The sequence below is a fragment of the Polypterus senegalus genome, chromosome 3, assembly GCF_016835505.1.
Source record: "Polypterus senegalus isolate Bchr_013 chromosome 3, ASM1683550v1, whole genome shotgun sequence".
In the NCBI taxonomy this organism is placed as follows: domain Eukaryota; kingdom Metazoa; phylum Chordata; class Cladistia; order Polypteriformes; family Polypteridae; genus Polypterus; species Polypterus senegalus.
The window spans coordinates 232143754-232164536 of NC_053156.1; the positions used below are offsets into that span (position 1 = coordinate 232143754).

Sequence of the window (20783 nt, forward strand, 5' to 3'; positions counted from 1 at the left end):
ACCCTGAGAAGGCATACCTCTTCCGAGATTGATCTGATAGCGTCAAAACAGCAGGCACAAAGGACACAAATGTAGGAACAAGCTACTGGCATTTATTTCAGTCTGTTTAATGAAATGGTATCTATGGCTAAAGATGTACAAATTCTAAGAAATTATTATAACAAATGTTCATTAAGAAAAGCAAGTGGAAATAAAATTGTTAGTAGTGGAAAATTAGGGAATGGTTGCCATTCACTGTTTAACAGCTTAATAAATGTACCTGCAATAGTTAATGGTACAGAAATTTTAGTCATAATTGATAGTGGAACAGATGATGATTTTATTAGTGTCTCACTGCTTCAAGTATTAGGTATTAAACCTGAACCTCTGAAATTAAAGCCACCAATTTTATCTGCGAATGGTAAGCCCTTTGTTAATGATCCTTTAGAAGTTATCACATGTCCTGTTCATTTACAAATTGGACTATTTCATCATGAATCCACTTCCTTCTTTATAATTCAGTCAGTTATTACAACAACTAATTTTAGGCTTAGCTTGACTACAAAAACATAATATAGTATCGACTGGAAAAAGAAGGATATACTAGCATGGAATCATATGTGCATCCAGAACTGTTTGATTATTGTTCATCCTTCAGTCTGTTATTCTTACATTAATATTCTACCAAATGAATACAGCACATTTTTAGATGTATTTAATTAAGGCTACTCACATGAACTACTACCTCACAGGGAATTTGATTTGTTACCTAATGGTCCTTTTCCTATAGGGAAACTACTCTCTTTAGTCATCCTGAGACAATGGCTATGGAAGAGTATAGTAAAGTCAATCTGCAAAATGTTTTTATCTTCTAATAGTCCTGTAGGAATTGGCTTTTTGTATGTAGAGAAGAAAGATGAAGGTCTACAATCTTGTATAGGTTATAAATCAGTAAACTGAATATAGGTGAAAAATAATTATCCTCATCCTCTCTTCTCTTCTAAATCAAGTCAGGGGCTCTTTAATTTTTACCAAGCTCAATTTGCAGAGTGCTTATAATCTGATTACAACATGTGGCCATGACAAGTGGAAGACTGCATTCAATGCCACCACAAGGAATTGCGAATACTGAGTAATGCCCTATAGATTGGCTAATGCACTCACCATAGTTCAGGTATTTGTTAATGACATTTTTATGATATATTAGGGAGTTTTGTACTGATTTATATAGATGATGTTCAATCCTTTTTAAAGATATCAAAGCTCACATATTACATGTTAAGGAAGTACTACAATGTCTTAGAATGAGCCTTATTTTTGTAAAGCTTAAAAAATGTTAATTTCATACTGAGGAGGTGTTATTTTTGGTCTATGAGATCACACAAAAAGAACTGATAATTGAGCAATCCAAAGCTGAAAAGAAACTGAGAATGTTGAGCAAGTACAGTGATTCATGAGAGTCCCTAATTAATATAGCAGTTTCATAAAGTATTTTAGCACCAATAACTTCTATAATTTAAAAAATATATAATAACTTCTGTTGGACGCAAGAAGCACAGATTGCCTTTGAAAAAATTAAAAGTGCTATTTAGTAACAGCTCCTACCTTGAGACATCCTGACCCATCCATCCATTATCCAACCCACTATATCCTAACAAAGGGGTCTGCTGGAGCCAATCCAAGCCAACACAGGACACAAGGCAGGAACAAATCCCAGGCAGGGCGCTAGCCCACCGCAGGACAGACACACACACACACACTAAGCACAATTTAGGATCGCCAACACACCTAACCTGCAAGTTTTTGGGTTGTGGGAGGAAACCCACGCAGACAAGGTGAGAACATGCAAACTCCACACAGGGAGGACCCGGGAAGTGAACCCAGGTCTCCTAACTGCGAGGCAGCAGCGCTACCACTGACCCATTTTACCAATTTATTTTAGAAGTGATATGTCTATTATTGGTGTACGGACCTTCTTATTACAGGAATATTCAAACAATGACCTATACACATCTACTGTATATGCTTCCTTTTCAAAAAACTTCCTGCGAAAGAAGTTGTGACGTAATTGACTTGTAAACTCTTGGCATTAAAACTAGCATTAGACAAATGGATGCATTAGTTTAAATGGGCAAAATACCTTTTTGTAATGTTTACAGACCATATAAATTTAGCTTTCTTAAAATATACTACATAACTAAATGCTTGTCATGTTATTTGTTCCCTTTTCTTTAACAGATTTTATTTTGAAATTTCTTATTGTTCGGCAGATGCATTGTCACATATTCACAAACCTGATAATATTCAGAAAAATCTTGAAACCATTATCGTACAAAATAAATTTGTAGGTGCTACAATTTCAACTCCTCCTCCTTCTTTGAAAGATCACATTTGGTCAGCTCAATCTTTTAAACCTGTCATCCTTAATTTACCTGCAGGCACTTACTGTGTTCTTCATAATCTGAAAGGTCCAATGTTGAATTGGTCTAATGGGTCTACAATATTTGGCCACCCTGGAAGATCTCAGACATTAGTGAATCTAAAATAATATTTTAAGTAGCAAAATATGCAGAAAAAAACAAAAGGTCACAATTCTGTATGCAGAATCTGCTGTAGGTCTGAACCATTTCTTGGATTATCCATCACTTTGATGCAGCCTATGTCATACCCATTTCAACTGTGGAAATCAGTTTTAATGAATTTTATCAGCGATTAAGGTTATAATACAATTTTTGTTTTTGTTGAATATCTTTCTAACTATTCCAATTTTATTCTGCTCAAGAAGCTCTCTTCTGCCAAGGAGTAAGGTCATATTTTTCTTACAAATATGTTTAAAAGGATTCCTATCTTCAGTTCTTTCTGGCCAAGGATCACAATTTATGGAAAGTGTTTTATAAGTTTATGGGTTATACTGTAAATATATCGTCCAGTTACCACCCTGAAACTATTGGCCAAACTGAGAGAGTAAATTAGAATTTTGAACAATTCCTTCAGTGTATTATTCATTCTTGTCAAAAAGAATGGAATGATCACTTACTTGCTTAATTTTGAAGTACTAGGGTGTTGTACCGTGTTAGCCATTATGAATGTAGAGAAAATCCAAGCAAACAGACACCTTTTATTGGCTAACTAAAAAGATTACAATATGCAAGCTTTCGAGGCAACTCAGGCCCCTTCTTCAGGCAGCTGGATCGGAAGAACCTAAAGATGGCAGATGAGTCAGCTAAGCAATTTGTGGATGGTAGAAGGAGAACGCCTATATTTAAAATTGGACAAAAATTGTGGCTTGCCACCCATGATATTCGTCTACGGGTTCCATTTTATTAACCAGCACCTAGTTAAATTGGCCCCCATGTGATTAGAAGATTAGCTGGATGAGTATCCTGTAGTTTAGAACGACATGCTCCATTTAAAAGTCATTCAACCTTTCATGGTTCTAGGTTAAAACCCGTTGGTCATTACCTATATTATTTCCCCAAAACTCCCACAACACCTGTTTCTGTTGATGGGTCTAATGAATATTAAGTTCAGTACATTGTGGATTCCTGTCATAGGGGCACGGGTTTAGAGTACTTGCTACACTGAAGATCATACTTGGGTTTGCTCAAGTGTTATTCATATTCATGATCTCCTGTCTAGGTTTCATTCCTGATGCCTTTCAAAGCCTTATGGATGCAATCGGAGCCTGCATCCTAGATGAGGAGGCTCGGTTATGACTTGTAGACTTCTTTGCATTTTTCCTGGGCTTTAATTTTAATTATCTTGTTAAGGAGTATTTATAAACCAGTCTAATTCTGCTATTAGTTTTTTTTTTTGAGTTACCGCCTTATTTAAAATATAAAAAAAATATTTTTTACTGTCGTTTTTGGTGTTGTTCACTTCATTAATGTCTCCATATTTGAGAGTTTACCGCTCTCCATTGGTATGGCAATTTCCAACAATCCTTTAGGGAGTGCATAATTGATGACATTATGTTGCATGATAGTATAAAGGATTGTTACAAGACTTTATTTGCTATTCAAAGTTGGACAAAATGTTAGCATTGTGTGCTTTCTTTCTGACTTTGTTATTGACGGCTGCAACTCTTGTTTGACTGCAATTCTTTTGGTTTATATTTTCATTTTAATAATCAGTTTTCTCCAGTATTGACCATGCTTTGTTTTCCCTAACAAGGTTATCTCTTGGTCCTTTCCTAAAAAATAATAAGATCGATAGATAGGTACTTTATTAATCCCAAGGGGAAATTCACAATGAGCTAAAGTGTTATGGATCAGTTTGAATTTATCTGTATTGTATGTTTTATTGCAGTTTTTGTTAACTTTGATTATTATTTTTTATGTTTTTGTGTTATTTTTGTTAGTTTCACATTTTTATTATTTGTTTTCTTTCCCTTCAAATGAATCTCTATTCCCAACAATTTTGTGGGTTGAGCTCCAGGAGGTGGAGCCACCCTGCTGGGTCCTCCTTCTGGCTATTTATTCCAGAAGAGGTGAGAGTCAGAAGTGCAGTATTTTAGTTGTTTGAGTATATTTTATGTATTTGGAGAACCTCTGGATTTTCTATATTTTTTCTGTTCTGTTATTGGATTTTTTTTTCACTTTTTTATTGGGGTTTGTACGCTTGGGATACCCTTTCAGGCAAATCATTTTTGTGTGTTTTTGCTCTGAAGAGGGTTGCCTTGTTTTATCTAATTTTCAAATTTGTGTACAGGTTGAAGGTTTACATTCAACCTATGCCTTGTATGGCTTTTTGGCCTGATTTTGAGGCATTTAAGTTTATTTTTGAAGCCTTTGGGCCTGTAAAGCCTGAGGCCAGCCAGTAGAGTTGAGATTAAACCTATTGGAGTGAGGCATTTTCTAGGCAGGCAAAGGAATCCTGGCTTGACCAGTAATTCCTTATTTGAAGAGCTCAGACTCTTTTTCCATATTTGGGACTCCAGATCAAAACTACAATATTTGACTGCTGACTCAATAGTTATAATACAAGGGTATCCCCACCTTCAGGGGCTCAACCCACAGAGTCCAGGGAATGGAGACACATTAAACGCGCACAACACAAATAATAAATGGTAATTGAAACTAACAGAAATGACACAAAATGAATAAATGCAAGAATCAAACACAAAATACACATATATTCAAACTGATATGCAATACAAAGACAGGAAAGTTCGCAAACTCCTCATGGAAATATAAAATAGGCAGTAATGCAGAATTCAACTCTAAGTTTGAAGAGCAAAGTTTAGCATGAGCACTGCCTATCTTTTACGATGTCTGTTATTAATGTGAGGCAGAGGAGAGGAAGAGCAATGCAAAGAATATGTTTCATGTGGTTTTAGCAGTCACTAGAAGGTGACTAAATTGATCCACAGTCAGCTTTGTGCTCTGGTAGATGATTGCTACACCAGTTTGTACCCTTGGTCAGGCGGCATTCTTACTCATCATGCTTTATCCCAAGTGCCTCGCCCTTGTCCATGCTCAGCGTTCCTGCTCCTTGTCCATAACCATAGCCTTTCGGACCATACTTCTTGGCATAGCAAGCTTTGCAGTAGATCTCTTCTCCATGAACAGCTACTGTGGTACTGTCCAGGTTCTTCTTGCACACCACTGTAAAGCAAAAAGATGACCACACACAAAGAAAGAAATAAGAATTAGTGAGACTTTCCTGATTAGACAAAAAGAAAATGTTATCACCGCTGTTGTCCTTGATTATATCACATCTACAACATGAATCTTCTATACTTCTTCCAAAAGGGAAGCTTTTGGTGTTTGCTTCCGACACTTTTTAGTTATTCACAGACAGCCAGGATAGTACCATATACTGCGTGTTATTTTCTAATCATCATCATTATCCATTCATTACTAACCCACTTGATTAGGGAGAAACCAATCATGGATAGAAGTCCATTATAATGTCCACCCCCATGCTAACTCATACTGTTCAAATTGAGAGCCATATTAACATATGGGCAAATTGGGCACTGACCAGGGGCCCACAATGTTTCTTATTCCTATGTATGTTTCTGTTATGCTATAAAAACAGGGTCCCCAGCAGAGGCTTATGATGCTGTTAAGTCAGCACTGTTATATTATCGCCAGTTTAACTAACCCACATGTCTTTGTATGTATGAGGAAATCATATTACCTGCATAAATCTGAATGAATATGAGGAGAATTTGCAAACTCCACCTATAGACAGTGACTTGGCTGTAATTTGAATACAGGTTTACGGAGCTGAGTAGAGGACTGTGCCGCCTTTCTTACAAATGGATTTTGGTGCAAGTGGGAAAGGTGTAATGTTCTTCTAAACAGGAAAAGTGTTTGAATGTCATATTAGTCAGTCATTAAATGAATGCATATACTGTACAAGGATCTAAGAAACCTTTGGACAAGTTTGGGTTATTCAGGTCAGTATAACTTGTCAATTCCCATTCAGCTAATGTTTCCAAAGTATTGTAAAGGTGAGATATTCAGGCCTCCAAAGTACTACTATAACAGTTACTATTTTTTTTTTAAATGAACTCATTTTAATTCAGAGTGACAGGGTGCGGGAGTCTATTCTTGCAGCCCTGAGTGTAATCCAGCCATGGATGTGAAACTAATAAATTATGCATACAGCTACATTGAGCCAATTTAGAGTAATAATAATAATAATAACACAAATAATAATTAATTACATTTATATAGCATTTTTCTCATTGCTTAAAGCACTTTACATAGTTAGAGAGGATGAGAGGGTGAGAAAGATAGCCAGTTAGAGACAGGTGATGAATAGGGGCCAGAATGACCCAGCCTATGTGGGCAAGTTAGGCATGATATCGAGGTAAACCCTACTCTTTTTGAAAGATGCCCAGGTGTCTTTAATGGCAACAGAGAGTGAGGGGGTTTGTTTTGCATTTAATCTGAAGGATGGTGTCATTTATACAGCAGTGTCCCCATCACTGCACTTGGGTATTAGAATCCACACAGACCACAGGGTATGTACTCCCTGTTTGTCTCACTAACACCTCTTCCAGTAGCAACCCAAGTTTTTCTTAGATGGTCTCTCATAAAAGTACTGGCCGGGCCCAAATGTTTTTAGCTTTGGGTGGATGACCTGTTCTAAGATTCAGGTGGTATGGCTGCAGACTTATAAGTGAATCTCACCTGTATGTCCCTGAAATGCTGAAAAACATCAGAAGACTGTGAGATAACCCTGGCAGTCAAACAAAATCCAAACAAACAGTGATTGCTAAACAATTTTATTTTACGTAGCATCTTTAGGGTATGAACACAATTCCACAGCACTTTACAAATACTGTATTTAAATTAAAAAAACATGCTTCCATACATATTTTTTACAGGTTGAGAACTTGCTCAGAGTCACACAGTGAGGCAGGTGAAGAGTCAGTTAGTAACCTGGTTTAAAGACAACTGTCTTGTGTACTCAGCCACACTGTTTATGCAACAATTGACATATGGTTGACAGCCTAAAATACAGCATATGACACTATCAACAAGTCTCTTTTAGGCTTCCAACAAATTATATTTTGTTTTGATAAAACCAAATAGTATTAATGGTCAAACACTAAAGCAAGGCTGTGAACAATGGGGCGATATAAAGATCAAGTGAATTATCCAAAATTAGCACACATTAGACTAATCCAACGTAACAAGATAAATCACCAAGTTATACAGTAGTTCCAGACATAATCTGACCTGGCATTTTTTAAAATGTCTGAAACACAGTTAAGTCCTTGAGGAAGACGATCAGTCAGCAATGTGTCAGTCCCTTATCATCTTTAGCTATTCTTGTTTTTTTTAAATAGGCAATATGGTAAAGAAACCTGATGAAAGATCAACAAAACATATTTTCCTCTTCAAGATATAGCAACAGCTTTTACAACATGGTAAAATTGTTTACTACTGTGTTGTCACTGGTCAAGTAGTAATAAAACCACAGCAACCTTGATTTTTGTAAAGCACCTTTCCTATTGTAACTTACATTCCAAAGTGCTTTAAATGTAAAGAAGTACAGAAACATCGCAAAGTTTAATGACTTGCTATGGGGCACAAAAGAATTAATGAAGGAATACAAAATAGTAACCTTCTGATTTAAGGTTTGAAGCCTTAAAAACCTGGCTGGGGAGAAGTGGCTACATTCTATGCTGTGTACCACCTTGGGGTGAAAAAAGTACGGAAAGCTAAACACTAACATTGGAATAATGCATTTTTGTTGTTGGTAAAATGAAATGTGCAGTATCCTGTTTTCCATTCTCAACATGTCCCCTCAGGGACTTTATTCTATAGTTACTAACAAAAGACAACCCATGAACAATGTTTAGGTTCCAGATGTTAAATTCTTGTAACAGAGGAGGGTTCATTTACTTACTCTTATAAAGGATGAGTGTCTGCAGCTGTGTGCTGTTAGTCAAACAGAAGCAGTAAAAAAGAGCAAATATGTAAGTGTTGTGTGCTTCTGTTTTCATCTTATTTCTTCATTACAATTAGTAAGAACTAATACATACTTACAGGAATTCTTTTACGTGGCGAGCTTCACATGTTTTTACCAAATAAGGCCTCAGTTTGACCTTTATAGCTACATGCTTTGGATGCCTTTGGAGCTCCTGGACAAAGGACACATTTATATCAAATACAAGTTCTCGGTGAAGCAATAACCGCAACACCAAGGCATCACACTGTTAAGGCAGTTTTCTTATTGCTAGAATATTATTTCTGGGCAGTGCCTTTCAATAATAAATATACATACAGTACATATACTGTATAGTCGTCCTACTGTATCTGTTGGGGAGTGGTTCCAGGACCTTCCATGCATACCAAAATCCATTGATGCTCACTTCCCTTACATAAAATGGCGTATTATTTTTACATAACCTATACACACCCTCTTGTATACTTTAAATCATCTCTAGATTACTTACAATTCCCAAAACCAATATAACTGCTAAGTAATTAGTTGTATACAACAGTAGTATACAAGAAACATGCCATGTTTCAAAAGATTTTTCTCTTCTAACATTAGAACAATCTAGATGAGAACAGGCCACTCAGCCCAACAAAGCTCGCCAGTCCTATCCACTTAATTCTTCCAAAGTTAACATGAAGTCTAGTTTTGAAAGACCCTGAAGTATTGCTGTCTAACACACCACTTGGTAACTTATTCCAAGTGCCTATGGTTCTCTATGTAAACGAAAATTACCTAACGATTGTACAAAATTTCCGCTTAACAATTTTGACTATGTCCCCATGTTCTTGATGTACATTTTAAAATAACAGTCTCAATCTGCAAAATACATTTTATTATGTAGCACCTTTCCCATGTTCAAAGGCCTTGAACACTTCAATCATGTTTCCTCTTAATCTTTTTTTTGGTTATACTGAAAAGGCACAGCTCTTTTAATCTTTACTCATAATTCATCAACTGTAGCCCTGGAGCTTCTTCTCTGGATTTTTTCCAGCGCTGCTATGTCCTTTTTGTAGCCTTGAGAACAAATCTGCACACAGTACTCCAGGTGAGGTCTAACCAGTGCATTATAAAGCTTGAGCATAACCTTCTTGAAATTGTACTCTACACATTGTGCTATATAACCTAACATTCTGTTAGCCTTTTAAAGGATTCTGAACTCTGAACAAGCTAACTACCATGTCTATATACTTCTCATAAGGTGTACCTTCAATTTTTAGGTAATTTTCCATTGTGTTTTCAAATCATTTCACTTGCTACATGTAATACTTTATATTTAATTACATTAAATTTCATCTGCCCAAGACTGCATGCTGTCTAAGTCCTTCTGTAATGATTCAACGGACTCCAGTCTGCCAGTCCACCTGGCTTGGTATCGTCTGAAAACTTAACCAGCTTACAATTTACGTACTGTATATTCCTATCCAAGTCATTTATACATATTAAAAATGGGAGCAGCCCTCACACTGAACCCTATGGGACAGGACTGTTAACTTCAACCAATTCTAATAGGGTTCCTCACACCATAACTCTTTCTGTGTCTGTGCCAATTCTACACACAACACCTTGAACTCCCTCCCTTTTTAGTCTGAAGCCCATCCTCTCATGTGGCACCTTATCAAATGTTTTTTGAAAGTCAAGATCAATAATATGATATACTGTAGAATACTCTGATCATTTTGTTGGTTTCTCATAGAATTCCAGCATGTTAGTAAAATCCTCCCTCGTCTGAATCCATCCTGACTATTCAGTAAAACTCCTGTTTTTGCCATGTGTTGCTCAATCCTTTCCTTAATAATTCATTCCATTAATTTACCTGTGATGCACATTAAGCTTACTGGCCTATAGTAGTATGGACCTGCCTGGTCACCCTTTTTATATAACGGGTTAATATTTGCTGTTTTCCAGTCCTTCAGAATTTCCCTAGTGCACAGTGACTTGCTAAACATATGAATCAAGGGTTTATACTGTATATGTACTCTCCAACTTCCTAGAGAACTCAAAGGTAAATATCTTGTCCTGGTGATTTGTTTTATTTCAGTCTATTTAATCTAAGCAGTACTTCTTCCTCTACAATTTCTAAATCACTCACTTCCTCCTTAGTAGTCCCTTTTATCACTGGGAGGTTATCTACTTCCTCAAATGCGAAGACCTCAGAAAAATGTGAGGTTAAAGTATCTGCTATTTCACTGTCTGTATTTTTTTATTCCCCTTTACTACCCCTGGTGCACTTTACATCCTCCTTGACTGTTATTTTACTACTAAAACACTGAAAGAATCTCTTTGGGTCATCTTTCACCTTATCTGCTATATTCCTCTCTAACTGCCTTTTAGCCTCCCTAATGTCCTCATGTTCTCATATGCCCTATGATTCCCTTTGGAGTTATTAGTCTTATATGCCTTATACAGCTGTTTTTTTTCCTTTGAAACTGTTTTCTCATCTCTTTACTAATCCATTGCAGGTTTTTTTTAAATGTCCTACTAATTCCAAATTTAAGTTTGCACCTGTCCTACTCCTCGACTGTCTTCACACCTAAAAACTTATCCCAATCCGTTCATTAGATTTTTCTGCATCTGCTCAAAATTTGCACTACCAAAGTTAAACTTAACAGTTTTAGTCTATGCATTTGCACATTTCCAAAACACCTAGAATTGTACAGAATTGTATTATGGTCACTGCACCCTAGTGGTTCAATCACTTCTACACCCTCAATTCTATTCTGATAAAAATAGTCATTGATTACTTCTAAAAGCTTCTGCTTTTGTGCTCTACTGTTTGCAAGGTTAGCTCAGTTAATATTCAGGTAGTTAAGGTCCTCCATGACTATAATATCCTCCTGTAAACTTGACCTTTTAATATTACTAAAAAGGTTTGTCTTGAAATTACTCTCTGCATTGTGCGGTCTGTAACACACTCCTAAAATAAGGCCTCTTTCCCTAATGCTTTCCAAAGAAAGTCAGATGTCCTCACTAAGATGGGGCTCATCATCCAAATGAAATGGACTTGCATTTAAATTCAGTTTGACATAAAACAGCCACCCTGCCTCATTTTCTGTTATGACTATACTTCCTAAAAATGTACTGTATATCCCCCTCTGTTATACTCATGTCCATCTTTGTTATTTAGCCAGGGTTCTGTTATTGCTATAATATCATAATTATGCTCCACTACATACAACTCCAACTTGTTTGTTTTATTTTTATACTTCTAGCATTAAAGCAAGCTATTTTAATGTGTTACACATTTTACTTTTGTATTGGGTTATAATTTACATTATGAATTTTAACTTTTTTACACTATTGTTTGTTTTTTCGTGTATAGTTCTAAACCTGGCCTTTCCTAAACTCCCTCCCCTCCATCCTCTAGAGTAAACAATCCTTGACTAACCTACTCATATGCATACCCAACATATTGCAGAGAGAAAGCACTTTGCATTCCTTCTTAGCATCTGAGGGAGTGCATGTGCCCGAGCCATTTTGACCTTGCAAAGCATTTTGTACTCTTGTTTAAGTTTAAGGCATCTGCAAGCTAATGGACAGACTCCCTTTGATTGGCTTGCGCGTAAGTAACGATTAAGAAAATCCAAATATAATTTATTTTAACTTTTTGGTTAATGATCATTTAGTGTTCTTTGTTTTAGTGTCTTTATTTTTCAGAATATACAGTGTGTATGTATTTTATATTTTGTTTTAAGAGCTGCAGAACTGTGTAAATTGTAAAATGGAAACCTATTCCCACCTTGGAGATTAATAGAGCTCAGAAGCCAAGGTAGGATGGAGGGGAGAGAAAGAGTTTGCTTTTCTAAAGGCAGTGATTGCTGGAGAATGTGGTTGATCCATGTACAGAGTACACCAAGGGTGCTTTGTGTGAGCAGAGTTATTACCAACTGTATTGGGAATTTCTGACTTTTTTTTTTTTATATTTTCAATCCGGATTTTGGCTGACTGTAAATATATACTGATGGAAAAAAGTAGTTTACTAAATGTGTGAATTACAAAGTTATAGCTTGTGTACTTTCACAAGAAATTGCGAATTTGTTTTAACTATCTGACCAGCAAAGCAGTATATGGCAGTTTGTAGTGAGACATGCGGTACTACAGCAACTGTGGGCCTAAATTTGTCACAGTTGGGTCTAATCTTGAAGTCCAGTCATACTAATGTAAACAGCGTTTTTTGTTTTTTTTCACATCTAGTTTGAATGGTTATTGTTAACTCTAGTTTAAATACACTTAGAAATTATGAAGAAAAACTGACTGCCTACCTTTTGTTGATATGTAAGATATACCAGCCCATCACAACGCAGAAACAGCCAAATAATGTCTGCCATATTTTTGACTATTATGGCATTATATAACAACAACTGTCCAACTACCATTTTGCCTTCCCTTGCAATTTGTGTATGCATATCTGATACTTGTGTTCCCAGTGAATCTGTTCTCAACTACAGAATTACAAAAATGCCAAAATTACATCTTTCGATATTCAGTATTCCACCCATGCATTATGATCTGTTGTATGAATGAGCCACAGAGCTGAGCACCTTTCAGGCCATAATAGAAGTTGGAAACTTTAATACCGATCGAGTTGGTGGCTTGTGGATATCAGACAAATCTGATGAGAGACATGGCTAATGCTTTGGCAGCTAGGTGGTTGTAGATTTTCAGCACACTCACTAATACCCTTAATAGCATACCCATTGCTAAAGTGAAGAAAGTGCTATTGACGTGGTTTACACTGGCTAATGGGGAATCACCAAAACTTTCAGAGCTGACATCAGATGTTTTGCACTTCTGTGTGTTTCCTTTCACTAATAAAATCTAAAATGACTGATTGTTGAGACATCATTCACATTTTCCTCCAATAAGAAATAGCTCAACAGCAGCGATTTGCAAATGATTAGATATTTCTGAACAACTATTTTCAGTGAGTGGTATGTCAATTCAGTGGAGTGCTACGGTAACTTCAGTAAATTACTAGTTGATAGCCTACTCTTAACGTCATGTGTGATAAGCAAAATTTAAGTCAGTCTTATTTTCTAAACCTTGTTATGCAGCTGTATGTTGTTTAATCAGCATCCAGCACCATATGCACTTTCTAAATAATTTTTTAAGAGCTGAACTAACTTTTCTAGTGATACAGTTAACACTGGTGATTTTTTTCTGTGTACATTTTTAATCAACTGATATTTTAATCAAGGGAAATGAGTGTTAAAATGATTGTATGCAGTACAGACTCATTTTCATTTGAAGAAAAAAAATTAAAACCTAAGTTGCAGGGTGGGCCAATGAGGAAAGTGAGTGGGCTTAGGTCTACCTGAGCCCAATACTGGTGTTGCTCCTGCCAGCAAGGCTGGTGACTGTTCAAGATCTGGTCACCCTCAAGTGACCGCACCAGAGCTACAATGACACAATAAACTTCTTTCATCCGGATTGCTGCTCTCAAACTGCCGGCAGACAGAATACTTACATCAATGATAAGACAGTGAGAGAAGGGCACAATGCTGTCAGTCCTAGAGCAAGGTCATCTGTCATCACTCCTCGTACACAATCTGACTCTACAATTGGACAATGCAAGCAATACTACTGTGGACACAACTGTTATGAGAAACGAACGCTGGAGTGCAGATGCTGCCTTGGCCTGCTGTATTAGTATGGGAATTTGTTCTGTGTTATCGCCAGCAGTGAACCAGCAACTTTCAGGATAAACATGTACATGGTGAGCAGCAATACATTCACATGACGCCCAAAGGGTATCATTGGGCCTAACGTGTAACAAAAAAAACAGTCCCCCCACAATTACACTATTAATAGTAGCCCATACTGTTATTGCAAGTCAGGGTGAATTCATAATGTTCCTGTCAAATTCTCACCTCCTATCTGGATGCTATATAGCATGAACCTAGATTTTTCAGAACACATAATTTTTTCAATCTTCATTTATCCATTTTTGATTACCACATGCTCACTCTAGCCTCATTTTCCTGCATTTGATTAAAAGCAGTGGGCCCCAGTTTTTCCTGGACATTCTGAAGTTTAGTCAAACAACAGCTAAACCTTTTGACCATGGCTGCATGTTGTATGTGACATTTTAAATTGCAGCCACGTGATTGGCTGTTTCGAGGAATGGCTTTTACATTAATTACCAGCTGCACTTAATAAAGTAGCCAGTAAGATTATATATGCCTCAATCCTGGCCACCCTACTATGTGTGTGGAGTTTCTCTTATAAGTGACTCTTATACTCGCCCTGTTGAATAATAGCAGTAGTATTATATTGTATGAGTGCAAATGCATGTCTAAGTGTGTCTTGTGATGGACTGGTTCTCCATCAAGGGCTGTTTCTTACATTGCGCCCATTGCTTTCAGGATAAGCTCCAGCATTTCAAGTGACCTTGAAGCTGGATATAAAAATACTCATCTGATAAAGTACTACCCAGAAGAGAAATGGCAGTGAGAAAAATAAGTCTGTGCAGGCAGACAGGAGACACGAGGGGAACAGCAATATTCATCTATGCCAATCTGAAGGAATTCTTCCATCTTTAACAGATAATGTGTGGAGAACTGCTAGGGAATGGGCCATTTTACTCCAGAATGCTAAACAGAAGGCAGCAAGTAAGACCAGTAAGGAGTAGGGAGTTTCTGTTGACATCAGTTAAGGACAACACACTTCAGTTACTGCCTCTTTAAACAGGGATACAGTATTACCAGAGGGCATCTTGATTTTGTTTTGAAGGTGTGTTCTAACTATGAGAGTGATTTAAAGTAATTACAACATATGTAAACCCAAAGCTGAATGAGATCTAACAGCCACTCCTTGCCATTGCCTCGCTAATCCTGAAATAACTATGTGAGCTGGACTAAAATAAAGAGACTGAAAGGGATAAACAGAACAGGAGGTAAAACGGGGACATGGATAGGTAGCTCCAAGATTTATAGATGATAATGCCAGCCCTTAAATTGCCTGGCTCAAATGATGCATTTATTAAATGATTAGTTACATAATGCTTTGTGTTCTCCCTGTTTTAACCCCTATCGTGTTTTGTTTAATAAAACATTTTTTTGTATTTTTTAGAAATCTTGGAGTCTGGAACAAGCACTACATAAAATGATATAGAACTGATTTTAATGAATATAGTAAAATACTAAAAATATATACAACCATTATTAATTATGAACAAAAATATAGACAGATTGCACTTGTTTTCACCTAGCTAACTTAACTCAAATCAGGAAGATGGTAAGCACCATCCTAGTATAAGCTGCTGTTAAATCAGGCTGGCAGTTCCATACTTATTTGTCTGGAGTATTACTGTAAATGGGGCTTTCAAAAAGAGCAGCTGTCATTTTGTGCCTGTGGTTATGCATTCATCAGGAAGAGAATGTTTGAAAATACACTAAAACAGCACCCTATTCATAGCAACATACTGGTAAGTCATACAGTGTATTGCTGCATGTTTCATTTAAGAAAACAACACAGTGCTGAGTGTGAATCTGAATACCTGTTATAGCATAAAGAATTACTTGTATGCATTTTTATTAAATATGGCTAGTTAAAAATTTGGGCATCAAGGTAGCACAGAGGTTAGTGCTGCTACTTTACTACTCCAGAATCCTGGACTTAAATCACAGGGTTGAGCACCATCTGTGCCAAATCAGCATGTTCTCACAATGTCTGGATGCATTTTCTTCTGCATATTTCATATTTCCTTTCAAATTCCAATGACATGTGTGGCAGATTAAATGACATCTATAAACAGACCCTATACAGTGGAACCTCGGTTCACGAACGTCTCGGTACATATACAACTCGGTTTACGACCAAAAAGTTTGCCAAACTTTTGCCTCGGTTCACGACCACACACTCGGTATACGAACAAGCCAGTTTCCCTTTAGGTTAGTACATGTTCAGTCTCTCCCTGTGCATTTCCTGTGCAGTGAGCGAGCAAGAGAGAGAGCGCGCGACACACACACAGGCGTGCGAGAGAGAGGCACACACACACACACACACACAGAGGCGCGTGAGACAGAGGCACACACACACACACAGAGACAGAGGCACACACACACACAGAGGCGCGAGAGACAGAGGCACACACACACACACACAGAGGCACAGAGGCACACACACACACACACACACACAGAGAGAGGCATGCGAGACAGAGGCATGAAGAGACAGAGGCACACACACACAGAGGTGCGCGAGACAGAGGCACACACACACACACACACACACACACACAGAGACGAGACAGAGGCACACACAGACAGAGGCGTGCGACACACACACACACACACACAAAAGAGAGAGAGAGAGCGAGCAAGCAAGCGAGAGAGGGAAGGCTGGACAAATAAGCTAGAAAAGGCTTGTTTTTGTTTTCAGTTCTGTTTACAGCGATCGGTTCACAGCATGCATTGTGGTAATGTTATTTTTCTTGGTGGTTTATTAAATTACGCATTTTTCAAATGTTCATTTTTTTCCCTGTGCTTAAAACTCATTAAAAAGAAGTGTTTTTAGAGAGCGGTTCCTAGCACTATAGCGCAAACTCTTGCAGTGTTAGTTTTCTCTGTTGTTCAAGGTTTTCTTAGTGTTATTCAATGTTTTTACATTTAGTTTACTATTACGCTGTGCATTCTATGGTGTAATTAACTATATTTGTGCTTAAAAACTAAAAAAACATATATTTACATCTAGTTCGTACGGTCTGGAATGGATTAATTGTATTTACATACAATCCTATGGTGGAAATTGTTTCGGTTCACGACCTAATCGGTTTACGACCAGAATTGTGGAATGAATTATGGTCGTGAACTGAGGTTCCACTGTATAGGTTAAGTATGGCTACATGCATTAAGTGTGCCCCAAGATTAGCTGGTGCACATAAGATTTGGTTCCCACCTTGCACACAGTGGTGTCAAGACAGACCCTAGGTCAGAAAACATAACATTATTAAAATAGATGAATAAATAGTTTAAGGTTCACTGCTCGATCATTAATATGTCACACTTTTGAATATCTAAGTGAAGCAACTCTTAAAGCTCCAGACATGAGGAAACGAGTTATAGTTAGTCTGGTTGATTTCTGTCCGACACTTGCTGGCGCCACAGAGAAAATCTAATGGTTCAGCCTCACCAGATGAATGGAATAAAAGTTAAGGTGAAAAAGTCAAAACAAACTGCACTTCACATATTTCTTTGAGAGGGCGATAAAGTACTGTTCTTATTGTCAAAGCTGGGACTCACTGCACAAGAAACATGACTTGTGAAAGCTTTTTCCATCACACTGCACTTCCTCGGCAAAGTAGACAGTCTTCTGGCACACACCACATTTGTTTCCTCCTCCGAAAGGCATCCTGTCACAGAAGAAAAGGAACCAAAATTCTTAATTTAAGACACATAACAGACAAGAAGTGTGCAAGTCATATCAATAGCTCCAAACATTAACTTTCATCTGAAAGGGTGCCTATCAACACACTAGGAACAGGAAAAGTGAAGGATCATGGAGAGCACTTAAACAGTTCCTATAGTAGTTCTGAACATATGCTGCCACCACAGATTGTTAATAACAGAGTCATTAAAAACAAGTATAAGATTTCTCAGTCATGCCATTTTAGACTAACTAGAACAGACTGACTTATGATTCTAGCTTCTTTTCACAAAGTGTCAGCAGGCCTTTTTTTGCCTTTTGACCTTGAATGGCTGAGCCCAGCTCTGGGAAGCCCCTATTAGAAAATGTCCTGTGCTTTTCCTTCCTCAGCTAATGGGTAGGGAGCATATGAGGTTGAGCAGCAGTGTGTATTACAGTCACAGGTCCTCCCTTTTCCTGTCATTCTGCTGGGATAGGAGAAGGCAACACGTCATTATAAAATAAAGATAGAGCATACAGTTGTGCTTGAAACTTTGTGAACCCTTTAGAATTTTCAATATTTCTGCATAAATATGACCTAAAACATCAACAGATTTTCACTCAAGTCCTAAAAGTAGATAAAGAGAAGCCAGTTAAACAAATGATACAAAAATATTATACTTGGTCATTTATTTATTGAGGAAAATTATTGAATATTACATATTTGTGAATAGCAAAAATATGTGAACCTTTGCTTTCAGTATCTGGTGTGACCCCCCTTTGCAGCAATAACTGCAACTAAACATTTCCAGTAACTTTTGATTATTCGTGCACACCGGCTTGGAGGAATTTTAGCCCATTCCTCTGTACAGAACAGCTTTAACTCTGGGATGTTGGTGGGTTTCCCCACATTAACTGCTCGCTTCAGTTCCTTCCACAACATTTTCGAATTGGATTAAGGTCAGGACTTTGACTTGGCCATTCCAAAACATTAACTTTAACCATTCTTTGATAGAACGACTTGTGTGCTTAGGGTCGTTGTCTTGCTGCATGACCCACCTTCTCTTGAGATTCAGTTCATGGACAGATGTCCTGACATTTTTCTTTAGAATTCTCTGATATAATTCAGAATTCATTAGCCATCCTGGCCCAGATGCAGCAAAACAGGCCCAAACAATGATACTACCACCAAGGTTCTTATGCTGGAATGCAGTGTTTTCCTTTCTCCAAACATAACACTTTTCATTTAAACGAAAAAGTTCTATTTTGGTCTTATCCATCCACAAAACATTCTTCCAATAGCCTTCTGGTTTGTCCACGTGATCTTTAGCAAACTGCAGATGAGCAGTAATGTTTTTTTTGGAGAGCACTGGCTTTCTCCTTGCAACTCTGCCATGCACACCATTGTTGTTCAGTATTCTCCTGATGGTGGACTCATGAACATGAACATTAGCCAATGTGAGAGAGGCCTTCAGTTGCTTAGAAGTTACCCTGGGGTCCTTTGTGACCTTGACAACTATTACACGCCTTGATCTTGGAGTGATCTTTGTTGGTCGACCACTCCTGGGGAGGGTAACAATGGTCTTGAATTTCCTCCATTTGTACACAATCTGTCTGACTGTGGATTGGTGGAGTCCAAACTCTTTAGAGATGGTTTTGTAACCTTTTCCAGCCTGATGAGCATCAACAACTCTTTTTCTGAGGTCCTCAGAAATCTCCTTTGTTCGTGCCATGATACACTTCCACAAACATGTGTTTTGAAGAGCAGACTTTGATAGATCCCTGTTCTTTAAATAACACAGGGTGCCCACTCACACCTGATTGTCATCCCATTGATTGAAAACACCTGACTCGAATTTCACCTTCAAACTAACTGCTAATCCTAGAGGTTCACATACTTTTGCCATTCACAAATATGTAATATTCGATCATTTTCCTCAATAAATAAATGACCAAGTATAATATTTTTGTATCATTTGTTTAACTGGTTTTTTCTTTATCTACTTTTAGGACTTGAGTGAAAATCTGATGATGTTTTAGGTCATATTTATGCAGAAATATAGAAAATTCAATGGGGTTCACAAACTTTTAAGCACAACTGTAAATGGAGAATAAGAAATGCAACCACAATATGGAGTGTGGACAAGTACTTCCATCACCAACATCAAATGACTAAGTGACTCTGAGCTACTCACTTCAAGAAACGTAGAGGCAAAAAGTGTACTCTATCTGTATGTTTGGCTATATAATTTAAACTTTGCATGGTAAATGAAACATGACCTGGACTATTGAGCAAAAGCTTCTTAGCATATGGCCCATAACAAATCTTAGTCTATTTGGAAGGAACTCAGTTTAGTACCTTGGAATTGTATCTTCTATGGAAAGGCACTATATAAAATAAGATCTACTTGTGATTTGCAGTGTGGCCTAATAGTTGTAGTTAGAGTCTAAACATTCTTTGGAATCATTTTGGGAATGTGCAAACTCCACATATTCAGCAGTCAGCCATGGAATTCAAGGCCAAGACACTGGACTTGTAATGCCACAGTGCTAACCATTTATTTCATATTTGCCTTGCTATGCATGAATTAAGCGCCTTAATCATGGGAAAGGCACAAATAAATACAATTTATTATTATTACTATTATTATTATTATTAAGTGTCACTCAGGTAATACTCTCTTTTCATGGCTACTGCAAATGTGACCAATTTGAGTGGGCTTTCTCTGGAGCATGAAGAAGATAATCTCTTACATTACAGTTGTAGGACTTACTGTACCTGTTTTCTATCAGTTACCAAAAGAAAGAAGACAGACAAAAAAAAAAAAAGATTCACATAATCAAAGCTGCTGCCCTGCTCATCACTGGCTCAATCATTTCAACAGTCAAGGGAGAGAGAGAACAGGCGAAAGGAGGGCTCATTGCTGGCATATTTAAGAAGGTTTTAATTGCATCCTAAAAATCAGCAACAAACATTTTGCTGGCGCTCTCAGTAG

General features: G+C 37.4%; 1 protein-coding gene across 1 annotated transcript in view; it reads right to left on the reverse strand.

Annotated features, from left to right (window-relative positions):
* The window catches only part of csrp1a (cysteine and glycine-rich protein 1a), a 31699-nt gene that overhangs the window by 7811 nt on the left and 3105 nt on the right, over positions 1-20783 (reverse strand). Inside the window, exons 2-3 of the mRNA XM_039748743.1 lie at positions 17685-17794; positions 5417-5585 (exon numbers count right to left, since the gene is read on the reverse strand). Of these exons, the coding sequence (XP_039604677.1) occupies positions 5417-5585; positions 17685-17793 (278 nt within the window). The 5' untranslated portion in view covers position 17794. The remainder of the gene's footprint in view (positions 1-5416; positions 5586-17684; positions 17795-20783) is intronic.